Raw genomic sequence first — 17081 nt, forward strand, 5'->3', positions numbered from 1 at the left:
GTTCAGTAACTTGCCTTGCCACATTTTTTAACCAATTTTTTGGTGTTTTATGCCATATTTGGGATGAAATTTTCATTTTGCTCGATTCGTCTTATTTATTATCTTTTAAATAAAAATATGTTCTCTATTACCCCAATGAAAAACGTTGAGAAAAATTAATCAGTAAATAGTAAGATGGTTATATTGATCACTTACTTCCTACTTTAATATTATTTTTTATTATTTATAAAAAGAATTATATCTAGTGTAAACATAAACATTACCTAATTTTCTCATTATTTCCTAAGGCAACACAAAAATAAAAAAATCTTTTTAAAAATCAGCGGTAAATTAGTAAATAAAGATTTTTTTATTATTTTATTTTCCTATAGTGACACGAACGGTTCCTAAATCATTATTGTTAAGAAATAGTCCCACATATATCAGTGAGTACAAATATCTTGAGTTTATTAGTTAATAAAAAAATTTATTAAATTAGCTAGTCATTTTGAAATGGGTTTTAGACCCAACTTAATATGGTATCAAGGCGGGTACTTATATGTGAACCTGTACCTAAACTATCTACTTATAAAGTCACAAAATAGTCTTTAATCCAAGTATGTGAGAAAAAAATACAAAACTCGTAAATGACAATTTTGACATTAGATTTCGCATATGAATTTTAAAGTAAGAGTGTAAAGTTTGCTTTTTAGTGCATGATAGAGTTAATTATAAAGTATTTATGCCATATAATATAGATATATAGACAATTATTTCATACAAATGCTATGGGAAATCCTTTTATTTTTTGGTAAGAAATTTATAAGAAATTGAGAATGCCTTTTACAATTATTTTTATGAGAATAAGAAAGAATTCTTCATCAGAAGTAAAATTTTGCCAATCAAACGACTTTTATCAATTTCATAAAAAAAAATTATAAGCATCTTCAATCAAAATTAAATGTAATGTTCGATATGAAACTCTGCAAGCAATTAGTGTATGAATTGCAGAAAACAAATAGGTTTTCGATGTAGTAAGCGATTACCAGAAAATGTTTTCCGTCCTAGTTTCTCGTTATGGGTTTTATTTGCAGTGTTTTAGCGAGCATGGGTCTGTGTATTTTCTCCAAGTACACAGAGACCCTTTTGAAGTTTCGTCTCCTGTCTTTTGGTCCTACTGGATTCGCTCTCCTCGTCCAGTCGGCTAGAGGTTCGCCTCGTTTAGGTTCTTGTTCTCTTCAAATTTCCAATTTCCAAACAGGCGTGTCGTTGTCTTGTTCTTCACGGGCATTCCCACTCTGAAGTGGCTCGGCGTCGTAGAGAGTCAGGTTTTGATTCTCACTCATGGCGAACCAGCTCTATAGCGCATCCCGCGGTGGCGGTAGTCTTCCTAGCGCATACTCATCGAATCTAGACGATGCCGACCCTTCTCTTCTGGGTTCTTCCAGGTACATCCGTTCAGAACCTCTCTCAGGCATCGATCTTTTGAGGTATGCAAGCGGCAACAATGCTTTTGGACTAGGCGGCAAAGCAGGAAATGTTGCGAACAGAATTTCGAGCGGTCATGCTACCGCAGCTGCAGGATCTATGACGCCCTTACACTCATTGTTTAATCAATCATCATGGGCCAGCCTACAAGGGTTGCAATCGACCGCCGCTGGGCCTCCGGTTCCTGGCGTCAAAAGGCCGTACGAAGGTTAGTTTAATGGATTCGTTTTCTTCGTACGATTTTGAGAATATGATCTATGAGATGTTAGTTTAGCTATTCTAAACTCTTAAATTTGTAACGATGAGAATCTTTGTTTGGGGATTTCGAAAACAAACATAATCGCCTTACAGGTCATTGTTTATATATTATTTTTGAACATCGGCATATTTTTTTGAAGAAAAACCTTATTTTTCCTAGTTTCCGTGATAATGCTGCATGCAATCTATTCTGGAATGCATTATGAGAGGTTGGGTTTTCAAGTTTGGAGTGCGTTGCTTCTTTAGGATACCTTTCCGCCTCTTTTGTAATTGAATTTGCCCAAGTTGGCATATTTTTTGGAGATTATCTACATGTGCATGGAGCATGCCTACTGAGGCATTTATCTTCTCCCGTTTTCTTCTCAGTAGAGTGATAAAAAAAATATAATGAATACTTACAATAGATTTTTTTTTTTTTTCATTCTGAAAAAAAGGAATGGTTGCTGTTTCTAGAAAAGCAAACTTCCTCTACAAAGGAAGGAAATTCTTTATTGACTTCCAATGCGCACGGGTACATTTCCCATCTATGAAGTGGCTAACTTGTAGAAGGTGATTCATTTTTAAAGGACAGTGTGTACATGGAGTTGTTAGCAAACCTTTTCCCTATTTTTTCTGATTGAAACACCCGAATTCAGCATTTGCATTTCTTAATTTGCATGTTATGTGAGCTTCACAAATCACAATAAAGTAATTGAGGCTGAACTTTTAATGTAGATTTGGGACCAGGATAATTGGATGACTATTCTTCTCAAAATTCGGAGACTTATGCACTCCTGTGAAGTCCACTCCATGTGCCATTGGATAAGTTTATTATTTAGGCCATCCTTCTTTTCATTACCATGTTAACTATTGCTAACCAAAATTGAGCATGAGAAGCTGAAATAATGCAACATAGTTAGATTACTTCTACTTGATTTCATGTACCTGTATGTTAGTGCATGTTAATATTTATCCATCCTCCTACAAACAACAAATACATTATCTTCTTTATTTTACTCTAATTTCTTGACCGAAGTATCTTTTAATTATGTCTGTTTGAGACGTATTTAGATGTTAATTATGACATCCATTTTTTTAAGAATGTAATGTTATTACCTAAGGCCGTTTGGTCTAGTGGTATTCTCTTTACATCAGGTGCATCAGGTCGCGAGTTCGAATCGCACTACGCCCCTCTAAAAAAAAAAAAAAAAAAAAAAAAAAAAATGTAATGTTAGCGGGATAATATTCCAAAATTCCAAAATTTGAGAGGATCTCTTAATGTTAATTGGTTCTTTATGCAGTATTTTGGTTGGAATATTTTTCGTCTAGAAAATGTGATCATTGACTTCTTTATTAGTTTCAATTTGAAGTTATGGACCCTGTGATGTTGACACTACCTGTCAATCTGAATTCCCAAGCACAAAGTTTATTTTAAGCCCCAAGCAGAATGACAGTAAGAGGGTATTTGTAGGAATGAATTCGTCATTTTATGAAGGTTGTACTTGTTTGAGCCAAAGTCATGCTCTTTAGCATCTTCACATTATTCAACTAGAAGGACAATTTGTAATACTGGCTGATAAAATCTCTACTATTTATGTAACAGAAACTGTTATTTACAAAGTTAAGGAAGAGTTCATGTCAATTTCAAAGGATCTAAATGTTACAACTTTTTTGTTTTTATTTGTACAAATTGGTAAAAGATTTTGGTGTAGAAAACAATGTTTTTGATCATACAAAATAAGATTGTCTCCATCATGTTTATTAAGTGGGAGTTGTGATCTGGATAAATGTAATTTATGTACTAATAAAGAGTTTTACTTGAATATTGACTCTAGGACCCTATCATCCTCTTAAATCATTTTTGTGAGGAGTTTTCCCCTCTTATTAATTTTTGTTCCCTAAAAAAGAAGACTTTTGGACTGTACCAAATCATTTATATGCACCAAAATCAAATAGTGATCACTTTATATTAGTTGCTGCTGTATGCAGAGTATAGATTGCTGCAGACAAATCTATCGTTGCTTTGTAATTATTGAGGTAAACCTATTTATTTTTATCTAGAATTTAAATCATAGTAGAAGTACCGTGCTTGTCCCGTAGTCACTAGTAATACTGTAAGACAATTCAGTATCTAAGTATTATTATAACTGTTGTTGTTAGTTTTGTTTTCTTCTAAGCAGTTTTTGGTTCAGGTTTATAGTTTAATAGTTTCATAAGAAATTATTTTATATTACTGTAGCATTCTTATGATTATCTTCTCTATTATCTACCTTAGCTGTCTATCATCCGTCTCTTCTGGGAACTCATAACACTATTGAACAAAATGAAGCTTCATTTGCTACAAATACTTTGGCCAAACGCCCTAGATTTGACGCTACAAGTCACCTGCCCATTTATCCCCAGCGACCAGGAGAAAAGGACTGTGCTCATTACATGTTGACAAGAACGTGTAGGTTTGGAGATAGATGCAAGTTTGACCACCCTCCTTGGGTTCCTGAGGGTGGAATTCCAGACTGGAAAGAGGTGATCGCTAACTACTATTATTTCTATTACAGACAAAACTACTTAATTGTTCGTATTATATCAGTTTTTATGTCATAATACGTATTCAATTTCCATCCTATTTTTCCATGAATTTATCACTATAGCTTATTATTGTTTAGCTTTATAAAGAGGCAGTTGAAGATTTATTAAATCTTATTGTCTATCATTTTTCTATCTCTTTTTTTAATATATTTGTTATGAGGTTAAACTAATTTACGATTTTTTAGTACATTTATATGGTACCTTTGGGCTTCAGCTTTTGGATTGTATTCAGATGCAATATATTACTATTACTTTTTGTGTAGTAAAAAATTAATAGGCACATGGTCAACTTTACTCGGAGACCTTCTAGTTTATTTTTATAAGTCCATTAGTTTAAATTATTAATAAGAGTTTTTTGAAGCTTGTAGAACAACTTCAAAGTCTGAGCTTTTCCATGACCAGATCCAGTTTGCCAGAAATTGGTTTATAACTGTAAATAATAACCCTTAATACATCTTTTTCAAAAAAAAAAAGAAACTGTAAATAATAACCCACATGTTTCATATATGATGTATGACAACCTACAGCTTTACATTGATCATTCAAACCATCCAGCAGGTCAATCTTTTCTATCACTTGATATTAATTATGATTTGTGGCCTTGATCTGACCAGTCAGATTATTCGGAGATTTTCTGCTTAGTGAGGGATATGAAAAAAATAATCTTAGTCATTTATGTAATTTATCTGGGACTGATCTCAGTTATTATTGAGAAGAAAACACTATAGAGCTTCTTCTTTTTCCCCTGAGAGTCATCTCCTTCCCCATCTTTATGTAAAAGTACTAATTGTACTAATAATTTGCTCTTGGGTAGAGGCATAAGTACGTGATAATACTTAAATAGTCATACTAATAATGTACTTCCCAAGATAATCTTTTGGCAACATCATATACTTCTGTTATTTCTTGAACCAAAGGAAGTTGCTAATTTCTAATAAAGGATAGTTGCTTGTTGCGTAGGATATTTGTTTCTTTTGACACCCTCATATGTGTATCATTCTTTGAAGTAAAGCACTCAAGATTGTATTTTGGAGGAGGATGATCACCAAGATGGATTACCTCGCCCCAATTTAGCTGAATAATTGAGCTAGTTAATAGGGGTCTTGCCATTATTATCATGGAGCTAAATTTGAATCTGAGACAGGAATAAGACTTCTAGTCTGTTAAAACAATCTTACAAAATGAGGAGAATTTCGGTAAGAGCATATCATGATGTTTAGGATTCAGTAGTACATCTAGAGCCCAATCTGTCTAATTTATTGACATTCTGATCGGTCTTAACAGCTTTGGAGTGCTTATAATTTTCGCTACAGCAGAATTTTTTAAATATATATCCTTACTTTGTGAGATTAATCAGTTTGGAATACTATTGTAAAGTATGCATGTGACTCGCAGAATAAGTTCTGGAGTGGTTAAAGTGGAAATGGCCTATTAAGTGGGTCCTTTGAGGTGGTGGTTTGGAAATATTGGGAACATGATAGTGCAAACGTCAGAAGAAGTTGAGGATCTGTTAAAACCTGAAAATGTTCTGAAGAAAGACTTAGTACAGAAAATTTCAATAGAAAGACTTAAAACAAGAAATTGTCAGAATGAAGAGAAAATAATTTCACTGGTTTACATCATAATAGTGCTGACCTTAGGTTCCAATGATGGTGATTACGATTTCTGTTTTAAAATAATTCTTAAAAGGGGCAAAAGAGGTGCTAATTGATGCGAAAGAATTAAAAAAAGAATTTGTCAGAATGAAGAGAATAATTTCACTAATTTACATCATCATAGTGCTGACCTTAGTTTCCAATGATGGTGATTATGATTTCTGTTTTAAAATAATTCCTACAAGGGGCATGAGAGGAGCTAACTGATGCATCTGTCAGAATCCCTTTAATCAGTTCTCCTGATACCGCTTTCTCTTGTTTGCAGGTCCCACTGATCCCAACGAGTGAGGCTCTTCCTGAAAGACAAGGAGAACCTGATTGTCCTGTAGGCATTCAAAGTCATCTCTTCAGTTACTTTTAACTTATGTAGTCCTGTTTTGTTATTCAATTCTCTCTCTTTCTCTCTCTCTCTCTCTCTCTCTATATATATATATATATATATATCTATGTATCTATCTATCTATCTATCTATCTATTTCTTTCTCTATATATATATGTCTGTGAAATACGTTTGACTATCTTTTGTGTTTTGTTGTTCCCTCAACTGTGGTCAGTATTTTCTGAAAACTCAAAAGTGCAAGTTTGGCTCTAAATGTAAGTTCAACCATCCTCAAGATAAAGTGGAAAATGCATCTGCTAGCATTGAGGTAAATTATCTCGTGTAGCTTTTATGTGAGTATATTTCTGATTCTCTTTTAACAAATGGTGTCTTTGCAGGGTGTCTCCGAAATTTCTGACAAGTCTTTGTTGCCTGAGAGGCCATCTGAGCCACCGTGTTCAGTAAGTTTTTTTCGTGTAATTTTTGTATGACAATTTTATTTACCTATACTTTCAGACTTATATAACTCCAAACACAACAGTACTATATGAAAACTGGACAATGCAAGTTTGGTTTGAACTGCAAATTTCATCACCCAAAAGATGTCCCATTACCTGTGGCTCCGGATCCAACCAGTGGAGAAGAGCATGACTCTGCTGCAGCTTCAAAGACTACAAAATCCTTTACTCCTTTTATCCCAGCTTTGATGCATAACTCAAAGGGGTTGCCTATACGACCAGTAAGATAACTTTTATATGCTATGTACTAATCATTTGTATATCAGCAGACGGATGAACTGAGGCTTATCTAATTACTCTGTAGGGTGAAATGGATTGCCCATTTTATCTCAAGACTAGCAGGTAAAGTTTTTGTTACCATGGTTATTGCAGGAGCATAGTCATAGCTGTTTGATTATAGTTATAGTTTTCATATCTAACTAACTCTTAACTTGGTTATTCAGCTGCAAATATGGTTCCACTTGCCGTTATAACCATCCTGATAGATATGGTATCCTTCTTGCTTGATCTCTACTTTCTGTTTGATTGGGGTTTTCCACACTGTTGAAGCTTATAATTGTGGTTTAGAATCTTATACAGCCATAAATCCGCCTATTGCTGCTGCTCTGAGTCAAGCACTTATGCCTTCTCTAATGGCAACTGTGCCTTTAGGAGTTCTAAATCTAGGCACATCAATCTCAAATATCAATTCCTGGCTGGGTCAAACTAGTGTAAGTTGTATTATTAATGCTGGTAACTAACCAACATGTGTTGAACTTTCATGGTATGAACATCTCGCCCTTGATCAATGATGAAATTTCTCTTCTCCTTTTTCATTGCAGCTTCCCTCGGGCCTCACTATTTACCCCCAACGGTTGGGACAGACAGAATGTGATGTATGTTGTGACCTTTCCTTCTTTTTTTACAGAGAAATGGATGGCCAAATTCAATTGTTTCTTCGTTTGTCATTGCTGTCTTCTAACTTGAGAAGAATGGGATTGCTCAATGCCCTAGTTTATGGTTTCAGGCAATACAAAATCTGTACTCTCGTAGTACTTATTAGAGCTAATATAAATAATTGTTGTGCTGTTGAAAAGCCCTCTAGATTTAGGTTTCAGCATTATCCAAGCATTGGCAGCAACCATATGTTTTGGAAGTCTTGTACTGCTGTATTCTGAATGAAATAAGGAATTATCACATCCTTGCTTGACTTCTATCTTTTGGTCAATGTTTTCTTATCAAGAATGATTCTCCTGAACTTTCTAATGCAGTAGAGTAAGATGCATTGTTCCAACCAAAAAAAAAAGGGAGAGAGAGAGAGAGCAGACGAGTTCATGAATAAGAATTGTAAAAGTACTATGGTGAACCTCTAACTGAGATTTTACTGACAATATCTACAACCGTATTACTGGTTTTCTAATATAATTGAAAATTTTAAGTTATGTTCTTGAAGAAAGAATTGCTTTTGTTGAGAGAAACTTCTGCCCTTTTAATCCTTTTGCTTCTTGTAACTATGGAAATCACTGTTAGCTTCCTTCTACTAATGCTTAATTAGCACTTAAATTACCAAATGCGCCAAGAGCATTACGCTTTTTCCCTGCCCCTTCTTTTAAATCATGTGTATTTTCTTTCATGATGGTGCAGTACTATATGAAAACTGGGGTGTGCAAGTTTGGGGAAAGATGCAAGTTTGACCATCCTGTTGATCGTACAGCACCAGCACCATCAGTGATGAAGCAAGCTCTTCAACAGAGTGTGAAGCTAACTCTTGCAGGGCTCCCGAGAAGAGAGGTAAAGCTGTCCCTGTTTGCAGCAACTTGCATTTGCTTGATCATTTAAAAACAAAGAATAATACTCAATGCTTAGGATTCCCTTACAGAATCCTTTTTAGTAGGTCAGGAGCTTTATTATTTTAAAGATTGTCTTGCAATTGACATTGTAATCTGATAATAGAGCTGTTAGTCTATTTGAATTTCCCTGTGACTGCTGCCATCTATTTCCTATATGGAGCATGGTACATCGAACTGTTATGAGCCTTAATCACGATTGATTTCAGTAATGAAATGCTGATGATTTACTTGAAAACTGTGTAGGGTGAAGTTTTGTGCTCGTTATACATGAAAACGGGCATATGCAAGTTTGGACCCACTTGTAAGTTTGACCACCCACCTCCGTTCAAGGCCATAGCGATGGTTACAGGACAAGCTGGTGCCGCTACTTCAGCAGCAGAAGGCACGGAGAAGGAGGCTACTACTACTGAAGTAAGCGAATGACAACAACAACATCTGAAGAGATTTTCCTTTTCTCATAGTATGCAAATATTAGAGCAACTTGCTTTGCCTTCCAAAGGCTGATTGAGTAAATCTTTGCGTTTTAGTCTTCAATATGCAGTTTGTCAAAAGATTTTGTCGTCCTTTCTCACTCTGAGCCCCCTTTAAGAGGCTTTCTTTTCTTTACTGGAAACCCTTCCAGACTACCACTACTGCTGAAGATTCTTCGTAAATATTTTTTAGTAGACTTTGTGCTGGAATAGGTATCAGTGCCGCATTAGTTAGAGTTCCTATGGTTGCCTAATTGTTGGAGCGTGTGACTGCCACTAAATTGACTGGAACACTGCATACCAACTAGCCATGATCTTAAATTTCTTAATGGAAAGCCGAAAATTCTACAACAAAAGAGAAAAAGCACATTCTTCCTGTCTGAAGGCAAAACAATCGAAAAAGGCTGCCTAATAATCGAGTTGTTCAAAGAAAGGAGGTGAAAACTGGCGGTACCAACAATTTTGGAGCGGTGATAAACCGATAATTCTTCACGTGTACAGCACCGAATCGGTTCGAGCGTCCCGAACGTGAAATAATTCCGCAGTAGCGCCAAATTTGGTATTCGGTAACACATCTTTCAGTAAGACCTTCAACAATGAAATCGCCGAACTGTCGATATCAGGCCAAGACACGCATAAAGTACCCTTGATCTTCTCAATCTGGCAGCGAGCCAGAATTGCAGCACCAGGTCCATCAATCACACTCCCAGAGGGAAAATACTCCAAATTCTTCACCAGTGGGCACCCGGAACACATCCTCTGCTCCGACGTCTCCAGCTTATACACCACATTGTCGTCCACCGAGAGTCTCCCTCGGAAATTCGGCCTCTGGATCGAATCCAGTATGAGGACCTTCTCAGGGCGAATTTCATTGATTAGACATCGCGCCAAGGCGTGGGACCGATCGGGCGGGACGCGATACTGGACAGCCGCGACGAGGATGGAATGAGTGCCATCTAGGGCATAGATGTTGCAGGAATTATCTCTAAGAGAAGGGGTGATAGAGTTGGCGGAGAAAGATGTTTCTGGAAGGACTAGGGTTCCTACTAGGGACTTGGGAGAAGCATGGTGGAAGAGGAAGACAGAAGGGGCAGAGAACGCCACCACGAGAAGATCAGGGTTGCGCCTCGCAGCTTGGAGGACGCCGAAGGGCAAAGGGAGAGGCGGAGATGGAGAAGCAAAATTGTTAAGATCTTCGTTGAAGAACCTCGAAGGCGGTGGTAACTCCGTTAGCACGTCCTCCATTGGAATCGCGGTGTTTTTCTCCCACTTTTTGAGCTCGGTTGCTTGCCTTCGACTCCTTGATTATTTGGCCGCAGTGGAACAGCCTGCGACTTTGAAGAGAATCGTCTACTTTGATCGCAGTTCGGCAACGGCCCAGATCAATCACCTCGAAGGACACACAAAAAGGTCCCACGAAAACAGGTTATGGTATATGGAACACTCATTTTGAAGAGGCTACTTATTCCACATAGACAGAGCTGTGGAAGGTTTGACAAGAAAGCCCCTAATTCAAAATAAAATAAAATTATTCCCAACAAAATAAATGTAATTTAAATTTTAAATATAAAAATTATGAAAAATAATAAAATCTGAAATTTACACCAGATACTACGTGAGAATATTGTAAAAAAATGGATTATCTATTAATAAATTAATAAATTAATAAATTAATAAATTATAAATTAAATTTATTTCAAAGTTATTTTCTTATACTTGCATACATGAAAGTAATTTCACCTTCTTTTGTCACTTTTCTGGTTACTTGGCCCATTGAAGGAAAGTTTATAGCTGGCAAATGTCGGAAGTGAACTTCTGAAACGAAAGCCCTCCACACTCTTGCTCGGAGATGTCTTGACTCGAGGCTCGGTCACGATTCAGGAGACTCGCGAGTACCATCCCCCTGTGATTTTGTACAAGCGAAAGATTTGCTCCTAATTTTGATCACCGTTCCCGATTCCCTATCCTCCTTTACTGAGCAAACGCGTCCAAGTCGATATGATACTATTGCAGGCGCCGTCCAGGTTTCTACTCCAGATCTTGCTCAATCGCGTCCAAAAGTAAGTTGTTTTTTCTTCTTTTTCAGATGGCTTATTTCGCGTTCCGATGAATTTAGTCCTTAATTGCAATTGTGCTGTTTTCCCCCTTTAAATCCGATCGTAAATCTGCTCTTAACTGTAGGATATAATGCTTGATACTGGAGTGCAGAAAAGGTTTCTGGTTAGTCTGTTGCCATCATTGGCTACAGATGGTGGGACCATATATTGAAAGTTATTATTTTTCTGTTTTTTCCGCAGTCACTTTCCTGAGAAACAAAGAGTTTATATGTAACATTCAGAAAAGAAAAGAGAGCTAATTTGCCTTTTTCTGCATCTTTGTGGCATACGAACATGATTTGGTATGGCTCAAGAGAAACTGACCGGCGCTTGCGTACTTCTGTTTTCATTCTTTTCAACTCTCCTAAACTGTATGGTCTCAATTACTGTCAAGATTTGCCTGCCAGTGACCACAAAAGCATCATTCTTTCTGCTCAGGGAAAGAAAAATTATAAGTGAAATGTTTCATATCACTCATCTAAAGAGCATTGTATTCTAGAAAGTAATTACATAAGTAGTAGTTTTTGGTATTTTATTGTTCTCGTTTTAATCTTGTGCGTTACTTTGCAGTCCAGATAAATTAGTTGAACTAGATTGCCATTCAGTAGAATTTGATGATGTTCGGTACCATATCCAGGTAAAAGTAAAGCACTTCATGTGTACTACTATTCTTGGTTGGAAATTTTTTCGTTCTTCAAGAAACTGTATTATACCCTGATTCACTCTCAAAGTTTCTCTTCTGCAGTTCTCTCCGAAGTCTCCACAGTTCATGCTTCTATCAGTTTCACTACCCACGCCACCTCCAGAAACAATTTTCTTTAGTGGGCTTCCATTCCGTGCAATAGAAGCTGTGAAGGCAGCATATGGTGCAGTCGTGCAGTTTCTTGATCCACCGAAAGATGGATTTAACCTCACAATGAAAATTAATCTCACAAAACTACCATCAGATGAAGGTTCAACGAGTTTCTTTCCCAAGGTCATTGTGACATTGCTATGTCTAAGTGTAGATGCATGTCAGTCATTCAAAATCTTATTCTTAAGACATGGCATCTGTTTTTGATCATTTTAGTTGAGTCTGATGTGTCAACTTGTTCCTACACAGCTGCATATGAAATAAGTTCTCCACTATATATTTATTACTTAATATGCTATGGGTATGCATTTTGCACTCTTCACAGTCCTCGAAGATTGAATTCCTATTGAATGTTTGGAAGCACAATTTGCCCAAAAGAGGATAAGTATTGTGGGTAGTAATACAACTTTTAATTAGACAGTGAGATATATAATGTAAAAATCTTTCAGTCATGGGGTGCAATACAATATTATTGATAAAAGAAGTATTGCTTTTCAGTTTACCACATCAGATGAGTATAGGGAGCAAACTGTAAATATAGAAGCCAAATCTAGGAGTTTTGTTTTATCAGTTTAATGGAAAGGTGTTTTTATTAATTAATGATTGATGTGGATTGAGCCCTTGGCCCAATGGCCCCACCAGGTTTTTCTAGTGTGAGGTCTAGGGCTCAAGTCTTGTTGAGGGAAAGTGTGCAGTATGTGTGTGTAATCAAACATTAAAAAACAAAAAAGACTACAGAGTGACATATACAACAATTTAAGTGTACAAAATGAAGATATGAGATGCTTTAAATTTACTGTTTTAGGAAAATCATTGCAATCATTCATGATTTGATGAGCAGAGTAGATAAATGCTATCCAATACTTCGTCTAACTTGAAATTAGCTTTATTCAATGTCTTTGTAAGCTAAGACAAACTGTTGACATCGAAGCCATCTTGATTTCATTGTGCAAAGTTGAAAAACTCTCCATTACCCTTTCTAAATTGAATGTAGCTTTAGACAATGCCTTTGTTAGTTAAGACAAACAATTGGCATTGGAGCAAACTTGATTTGAAAAGTGTTTCAGGCTTAGTTGCTGGGGAGTCTTTCTGAAGATGAGATACTCATTTTGGGAGCCAAAACAATACCTTTTGTAAATTTTAATGGAAACCTTTTTAAAATTCAAGTGAATGCCTTTGAAATGTTTCTAAAACGTATTGCAAACTACTACTGAAAATATCAGAAATTGCCACTAAAAATATCAAACATTTTTTACATTAGCCTCAAAATTATCTATTTCTACCTAAAAATATTAAAGAATTTTTTTCAAACAAAATATATAATTATTCAGTTATTATTACTTTGTTTAGTAAGCATGGCTAATAAGAACTTATGATTTTTTGTTTAAATCATTTTAAAAAATATAGATATGAACTTTTGTTATTCGATTTTGTAAATGCTCATTTTCTTAATGTTTCATAGAAGTGCTTCAGTTTCTTATTCATTTTCTGCTTCCAATTCCTATTCTGGGAATTAAGGTTTTAGAACTGGTTAGCTCCCCCCAATATTATACTGCAAACTACTTCAACATCTATATCTTCAAGTATCCTGACAATTCTTCTAGATTTTATTCATAATCTTTACATTTCAATTCATGCAGAGAAGCAACATCGTTTTTTGGTAAAGCTTGCATCTGTCAGGGAGGTGGTATTAGGTGCACCATTGAGGGTGATCCTTAAGCATTTGGCATCAAGGACAGTGGCTCCAGATGTAGACCGACTAGTTGCTCTAGTACACAGACCCAAGGAGTCATTTTTTGTTGTCCCTCAGGTAAATCTTCTTGTTATCTATTATGATATGATAATTTCTTTGAAATGGTCATCTCCTTCATGTTTGGTTTCAGTAGGATTCATATAGAACACAACATCATAATGTTTGTTCAGGCTTGTTTGGTTAAGTTTCATCTTAATTAAGGCTGCTATCTCCTTAATTTATTGATGTAAGATCCATGATTAAAAACAGGCTGACAAGGTAACATTGATCTACCCCATGAGGTTCAAGGATCCCATTGATATTGTCCTGGCAACTTCCTTTTTGCAGGTACTTCAATACTACTTTAGCTCACTGTTCTTTTTAAAACACCTAATTGTCGTTGAATTTAAAGATCCTATGAAAATCTTTAGATTTTAAAAAATACTTCTGTTTACTGTATCATTCAGGAATTTGTGGAAGCAAGGCGCACAACCGGAATGAATAATGCTCCACTATGTCAGTGGTCTGCATCTCCTCCTCTAGAGTTGCGAGGAGCTCCAGCTCAAGCTTTAATTGCAAATGCAGGATTTGTTACTTTTGGTAATGTCAAATTAGTAAATAGGAACTTTAGGTTTTCTTTCTTCAAGTTGATCCTGAAAATTTTGCTTATGCAGTAATCTTCTCTCGTCACGTGGAAGGCAGAAAGCTGGACCGAACTGTATGGAGTTTATTGACATTTCATGCTTATGTCAGTTATCATGTAAAGGTAAGTTTTGCCCATGTTCACCTAAAGGGGTCATTTGTGCAGCTTGCCTATGGCTTGCTGCACTTCTTTTTATTCTGTTAATCTTTCTGTATTTTGTTTAGTTGTGTTAGTTCTGTTAGCATTTAATATCACTAACTATCTGAACAACCGAGCTGATTGGGAATATGTTTGGTTATTTTTGATTGATTTCTTTTGGTGGAGCTCTAGTGTTTTGGTGAAGTTGTTTTTTAGAACCATAGACGGAGCGCAATCAGGAACCATGGGTGTGTTTTGAAGCCTTTGCTTGAGAAAATGGAAGCACAAACAACAGCGGCCTTTCAGCCAGCTTGGTGGTCTCTTTCACGAGAGCTTAACCTAGGCAGAACCTTAATTTGTTTTTTTTCTTGCTTTCTGGTGGTGTAAATTGCATCATTGCTACTTCTTTTCGAAGTCACCCCAGCTAAGCATCTACTATCCCCTTCTGCAATTCATGAATGATGCTCTCTCGTTTACACCCATGTGAAACCCTTTTAGTGTCCCATTGATTTTTGTCTCCTATGGCAAAGGCTGAAGATTTAAGTCACGTTCTTTCAACCAACTTGTTTAACACTATTTCTCTGACTCATTTTTTTATTTTATGACCAGTGTTCAGAAGGTTTCATGCACACCAGGATGAGGCGCCGCGTGGAGTCACTAATTCAGGTTTTCACCACCTTGAGCTTGTTTATTGTCTTTGTTTTATTTGTCATTAGGGCCTAGAAAACCAGCGTACGTGTACAAATTTGGCTACACTAGTTAGTTGCATTTGGGGGAGAAAAAGAATAAAAAAAAGCACTGAACTGCAAAGAATCATTAGCAGAAATCAAATATCAAGATTTTTTTTCCTGCTGTGCAAAATTCTAAGATATCAGTTTGAACACATTCATGTGGTTGAAAACTTTGGAATTAGCTGGTCAACTACAAGATTCAATATGTCCTCAATTTTATGATTCTAAAAGACTGGAAAATGGCTTTTGGCCTAGGTGTGCCCTTTGAGTACAGCAACAAGGATATTAATGATTTCCTTAGAAACCATTCTTCTTAAAGTTTTAATAAAACCAACTCAAATAAAGGAAAAAGAACCCGAGAGTCGGGTCTTGCATCCAAACCCCTCATTACAGAATCTTTTCCCAGCATATTTAGATGTCAGAAACCTTAATGTGTAGGTGAATGTGTTTATGTGCACTCACGTTTTTGTCTTTTTGAAAAAGAAAATCATAAAGTGGAATGTTATGCAAGGACAATCTCAGACCATGAGTTGACAAAATCTAAGTGACTCTGTTGTACTGATGTTGTTACGTTATATTTCTTCTCAGCAGATGGATAGATAATAATATAGTGCAATTTGCCTCATTTTCACTAATTCCTTTGTTAGACATTGATGAATGCATGTGCTTCATGAGCCCGTTATGGATGTCAATGTTGGCCAACTTAGCATAGAATAAGTTAAAGAGCCTTAACTTTTACATTTTATCCGCTTTGGATCTTTAAATGTTTACTTAGGCATCTTAGATTTGGTATTAAAACTAGTTCTACGTTGATGGTGCCTCACTATGGGAACTCCATGTCAAACTGAAAAATGAGAAAGGCTACCTGGTGTTGAGGTGACAATTTGTCACAAAAGTGAGGTTTATTTTTGTGCAAGAGTAATCCTTTAATGTGTTCAGTAGACCTTAACATTTGAATGTGAGATCGAATTGGGTCAGTGGACAAGGGTATAGGCCTGTGACCATACTGCGTTAAATCAGTTTTGAAATTTTGGGTGTATCAATGTGGTACCTACCGGTGAAAAGCTTGATTAGATTTAGTTGATGTGTTTTCCTCTAAAAGGCAGCTATTTTCATTTTTTTCTTCTAATGTTTGTATAACAAATCATCTTCAAAGTTCATTACCAAACCATAGGTCGTGGTTCTCTCGTAACAACCAGCTCGAAGGACAAAGCTGCTCAGCGAGTTCATTTATTTATTTAATTAGTTAACGCTTTTGATACTTTTATGCTTCAGGCACTGGACCGAGCAAAGCCAGAGTCTGACAAGTCAAAGAGAACAGCACTAGCCCGGTCCTTCAAACGATTGGTTTGCCCTGAAAATCCAACCTGCATTGCTCAATTGAAGATTTGAATGTTAACTGGAAATAAGATCTTACATATATTTATTTGGTTGCAGAATCTCAAGGATGGACGCCGCAATTCAAGTTGATGTTCAACCGTCTGAAGTCACATTTTTGGATGTCTATTTCCTTGTTGAAGGCCGAGTCACTCTTATTGTGGAAGCATGTTCTCTCACTTTTTATTTTCTGTTAGAATGAATTAGTGTAGTTGAAACAGATAAACAGAATTTCCCTGAAAAAGATATTCGCCCGATTACTTATCTGAATTCCGTTTACTTCAAAACGGGCCATGTTATTAATATATGAATACCAGTGTAGGTACTATACACACGTACCGATTAAGTTCGGTGTCAAGAAAGACGTGGATTGTACTCGATGATCGATATATTCCTTGGATAGGTATAACTTACGTAGCGTATGTATCTG

The 17081-nt window shown here is 36.2% G+C and overlaps 3 protein-coding genes across 4 annotated transcripts; 2 read left to right on the forward strand and 1 right to left on the reverse strand.

Moving 5' to 3' along the window:
- Positions 1–1130: 1130 nt before the first annotated feature.
- On the forward strand, positions 1131–9291 carry LOC137936323 (zinc finger CCCH domain-containing protein 8-like). Of its 2 annotated transcripts, none has more exons than XM_068780950.1 (12): positions 1131–1675; positions 3980–4227; positions 6211–6270; positions 6500–6592; positions 6663–6725; positions 6806–7003; positions 7087–7124; positions 7226–7272; positions 7350–7492; positions 7604–7657; positions 8406–8552; positions 8855–9291. In XM_068780950.1, exons 1-12 carry the CDS (start codon positions 1324–1326, stop codon positions 9032–9034), a joined length of 1623 nt encoding a protein of 540 aa, XP_068637051.1. In that variant the 5' UTR covers positions 1131–1323; the 3' UTR covers positions 9035–9291. The 2 variants fall into 2 exon arrangements, with proteins under 2 accessions (XP_068637051.1, XP_068637134.1); XM_068781033.1 differs by having other exon boundaries at positions 7362–7492.
- An 84-nt stretch (positions 9292–9375) lies between these two features.
- On the reverse strand, positions 9376–10410 carry LOC137936446 (uncharacterized). The gene has a single exon (XM_068781162.1). It carries the CDS (start codon positions 10324–10326, stop codon positions 9571–9573), a length of 756 nt encoding a protein of 251 aa, XP_068637263.1. The 5' UTR covers positions 10327–10410; the 3' UTR covers positions 9376–9570.
- Positions 10411–10887: 477 nt separating this feature from the next.
- LOC137955547 (actin-related protein 2/3 complex subunit 2A) lies at positions 10888–16917 on the forward strand. The gene is made up of 10 exons (XM_068802544.1): positions 10888–11141; positions 11748–11814; positions 11923–12130; positions 13671–13840; positions 14033–14110; positions 14230–14362; positions 14437–14528; positions 15153–15209; positions 16550–16621; positions 16712–16917. The coding sequence occupies exons 1-10, from the start codon at positions 11080–11082 to the stop codon at positions 16742–16744; spliced, it is 972 nt and encodes a 323-aa protein (XP_068658645.1). The 5' UTR covers positions 10888–11079; the 3' UTR covers positions 16745–16917.
- Positions 16918–17081: the final 164 nt, after the last annotated feature.

Source organism: Aristolochia californica, unplaced genomic scaffold, assembly GCF_029961685.1.
Source record: "Aristolochia californica isolate CCGP_79_NKW_82.1479 unplaced genomic scaffold, dmAriCali1.0.hap1 SCAF_1, whole genome shotgun sequence".
Classification (NCBI taxonomy): Eukaryota; Viridiplantae; Streptophyta; class Magnoliopsida; order Piperales; family Aristolochiaceae; genus Aristolochia; species Aristolochia californica.

Coding starts and splice junctions, on each gene's coding strand:
- LOC137936323 (XM_068780950.1), top strand. CDS start 1,324: ATGGCGAACCAGCTCTATAGCGCATCCCGCGGTGGCGGTAGTCTTCCT. Junction 6,271..6,499: donor AAGGAGAACCTGATTGTCCT/GTAGGCATTCAA, acceptor AACTGTGGTCAG/TATTTTCTGAAAACTCAAAA. Junction 7,273..7,349: donor TAACCATCCTGATAGATATG/GTATCCTTCTTG, acceptor ATTGTGGTTTAG/AATCTTATACAGCCATAAAT.
- LOC137936446 (XM_068781162.1), bottom strand. CDS start 10,326: ATGGAGGACGTGCTAACGGAGTTACCACCGCCTTCGAGGTTCTTCAAC.
- LOC137955547 (XM_068802544.1), top strand. CDS start 11,080: ATGATACTATTGCAGGCGCCGTCCAGGTTTCTACTCCAGATCTTGCTC. Junction 13,841..14,032: donor CATTTTTTGTTGTCCCTCAG/GTAAATCTTCTT, acceptor GATTAAAAACAG/GCTGACAAGGTAACATTGAT. Junction 14,111..14,229: donor TGGCAACTTCCTTTTTGCAG/GTACTTCAATAC, acceptor TGTATCATTCAG/GAATTTGTGGAAGCAAGGCG.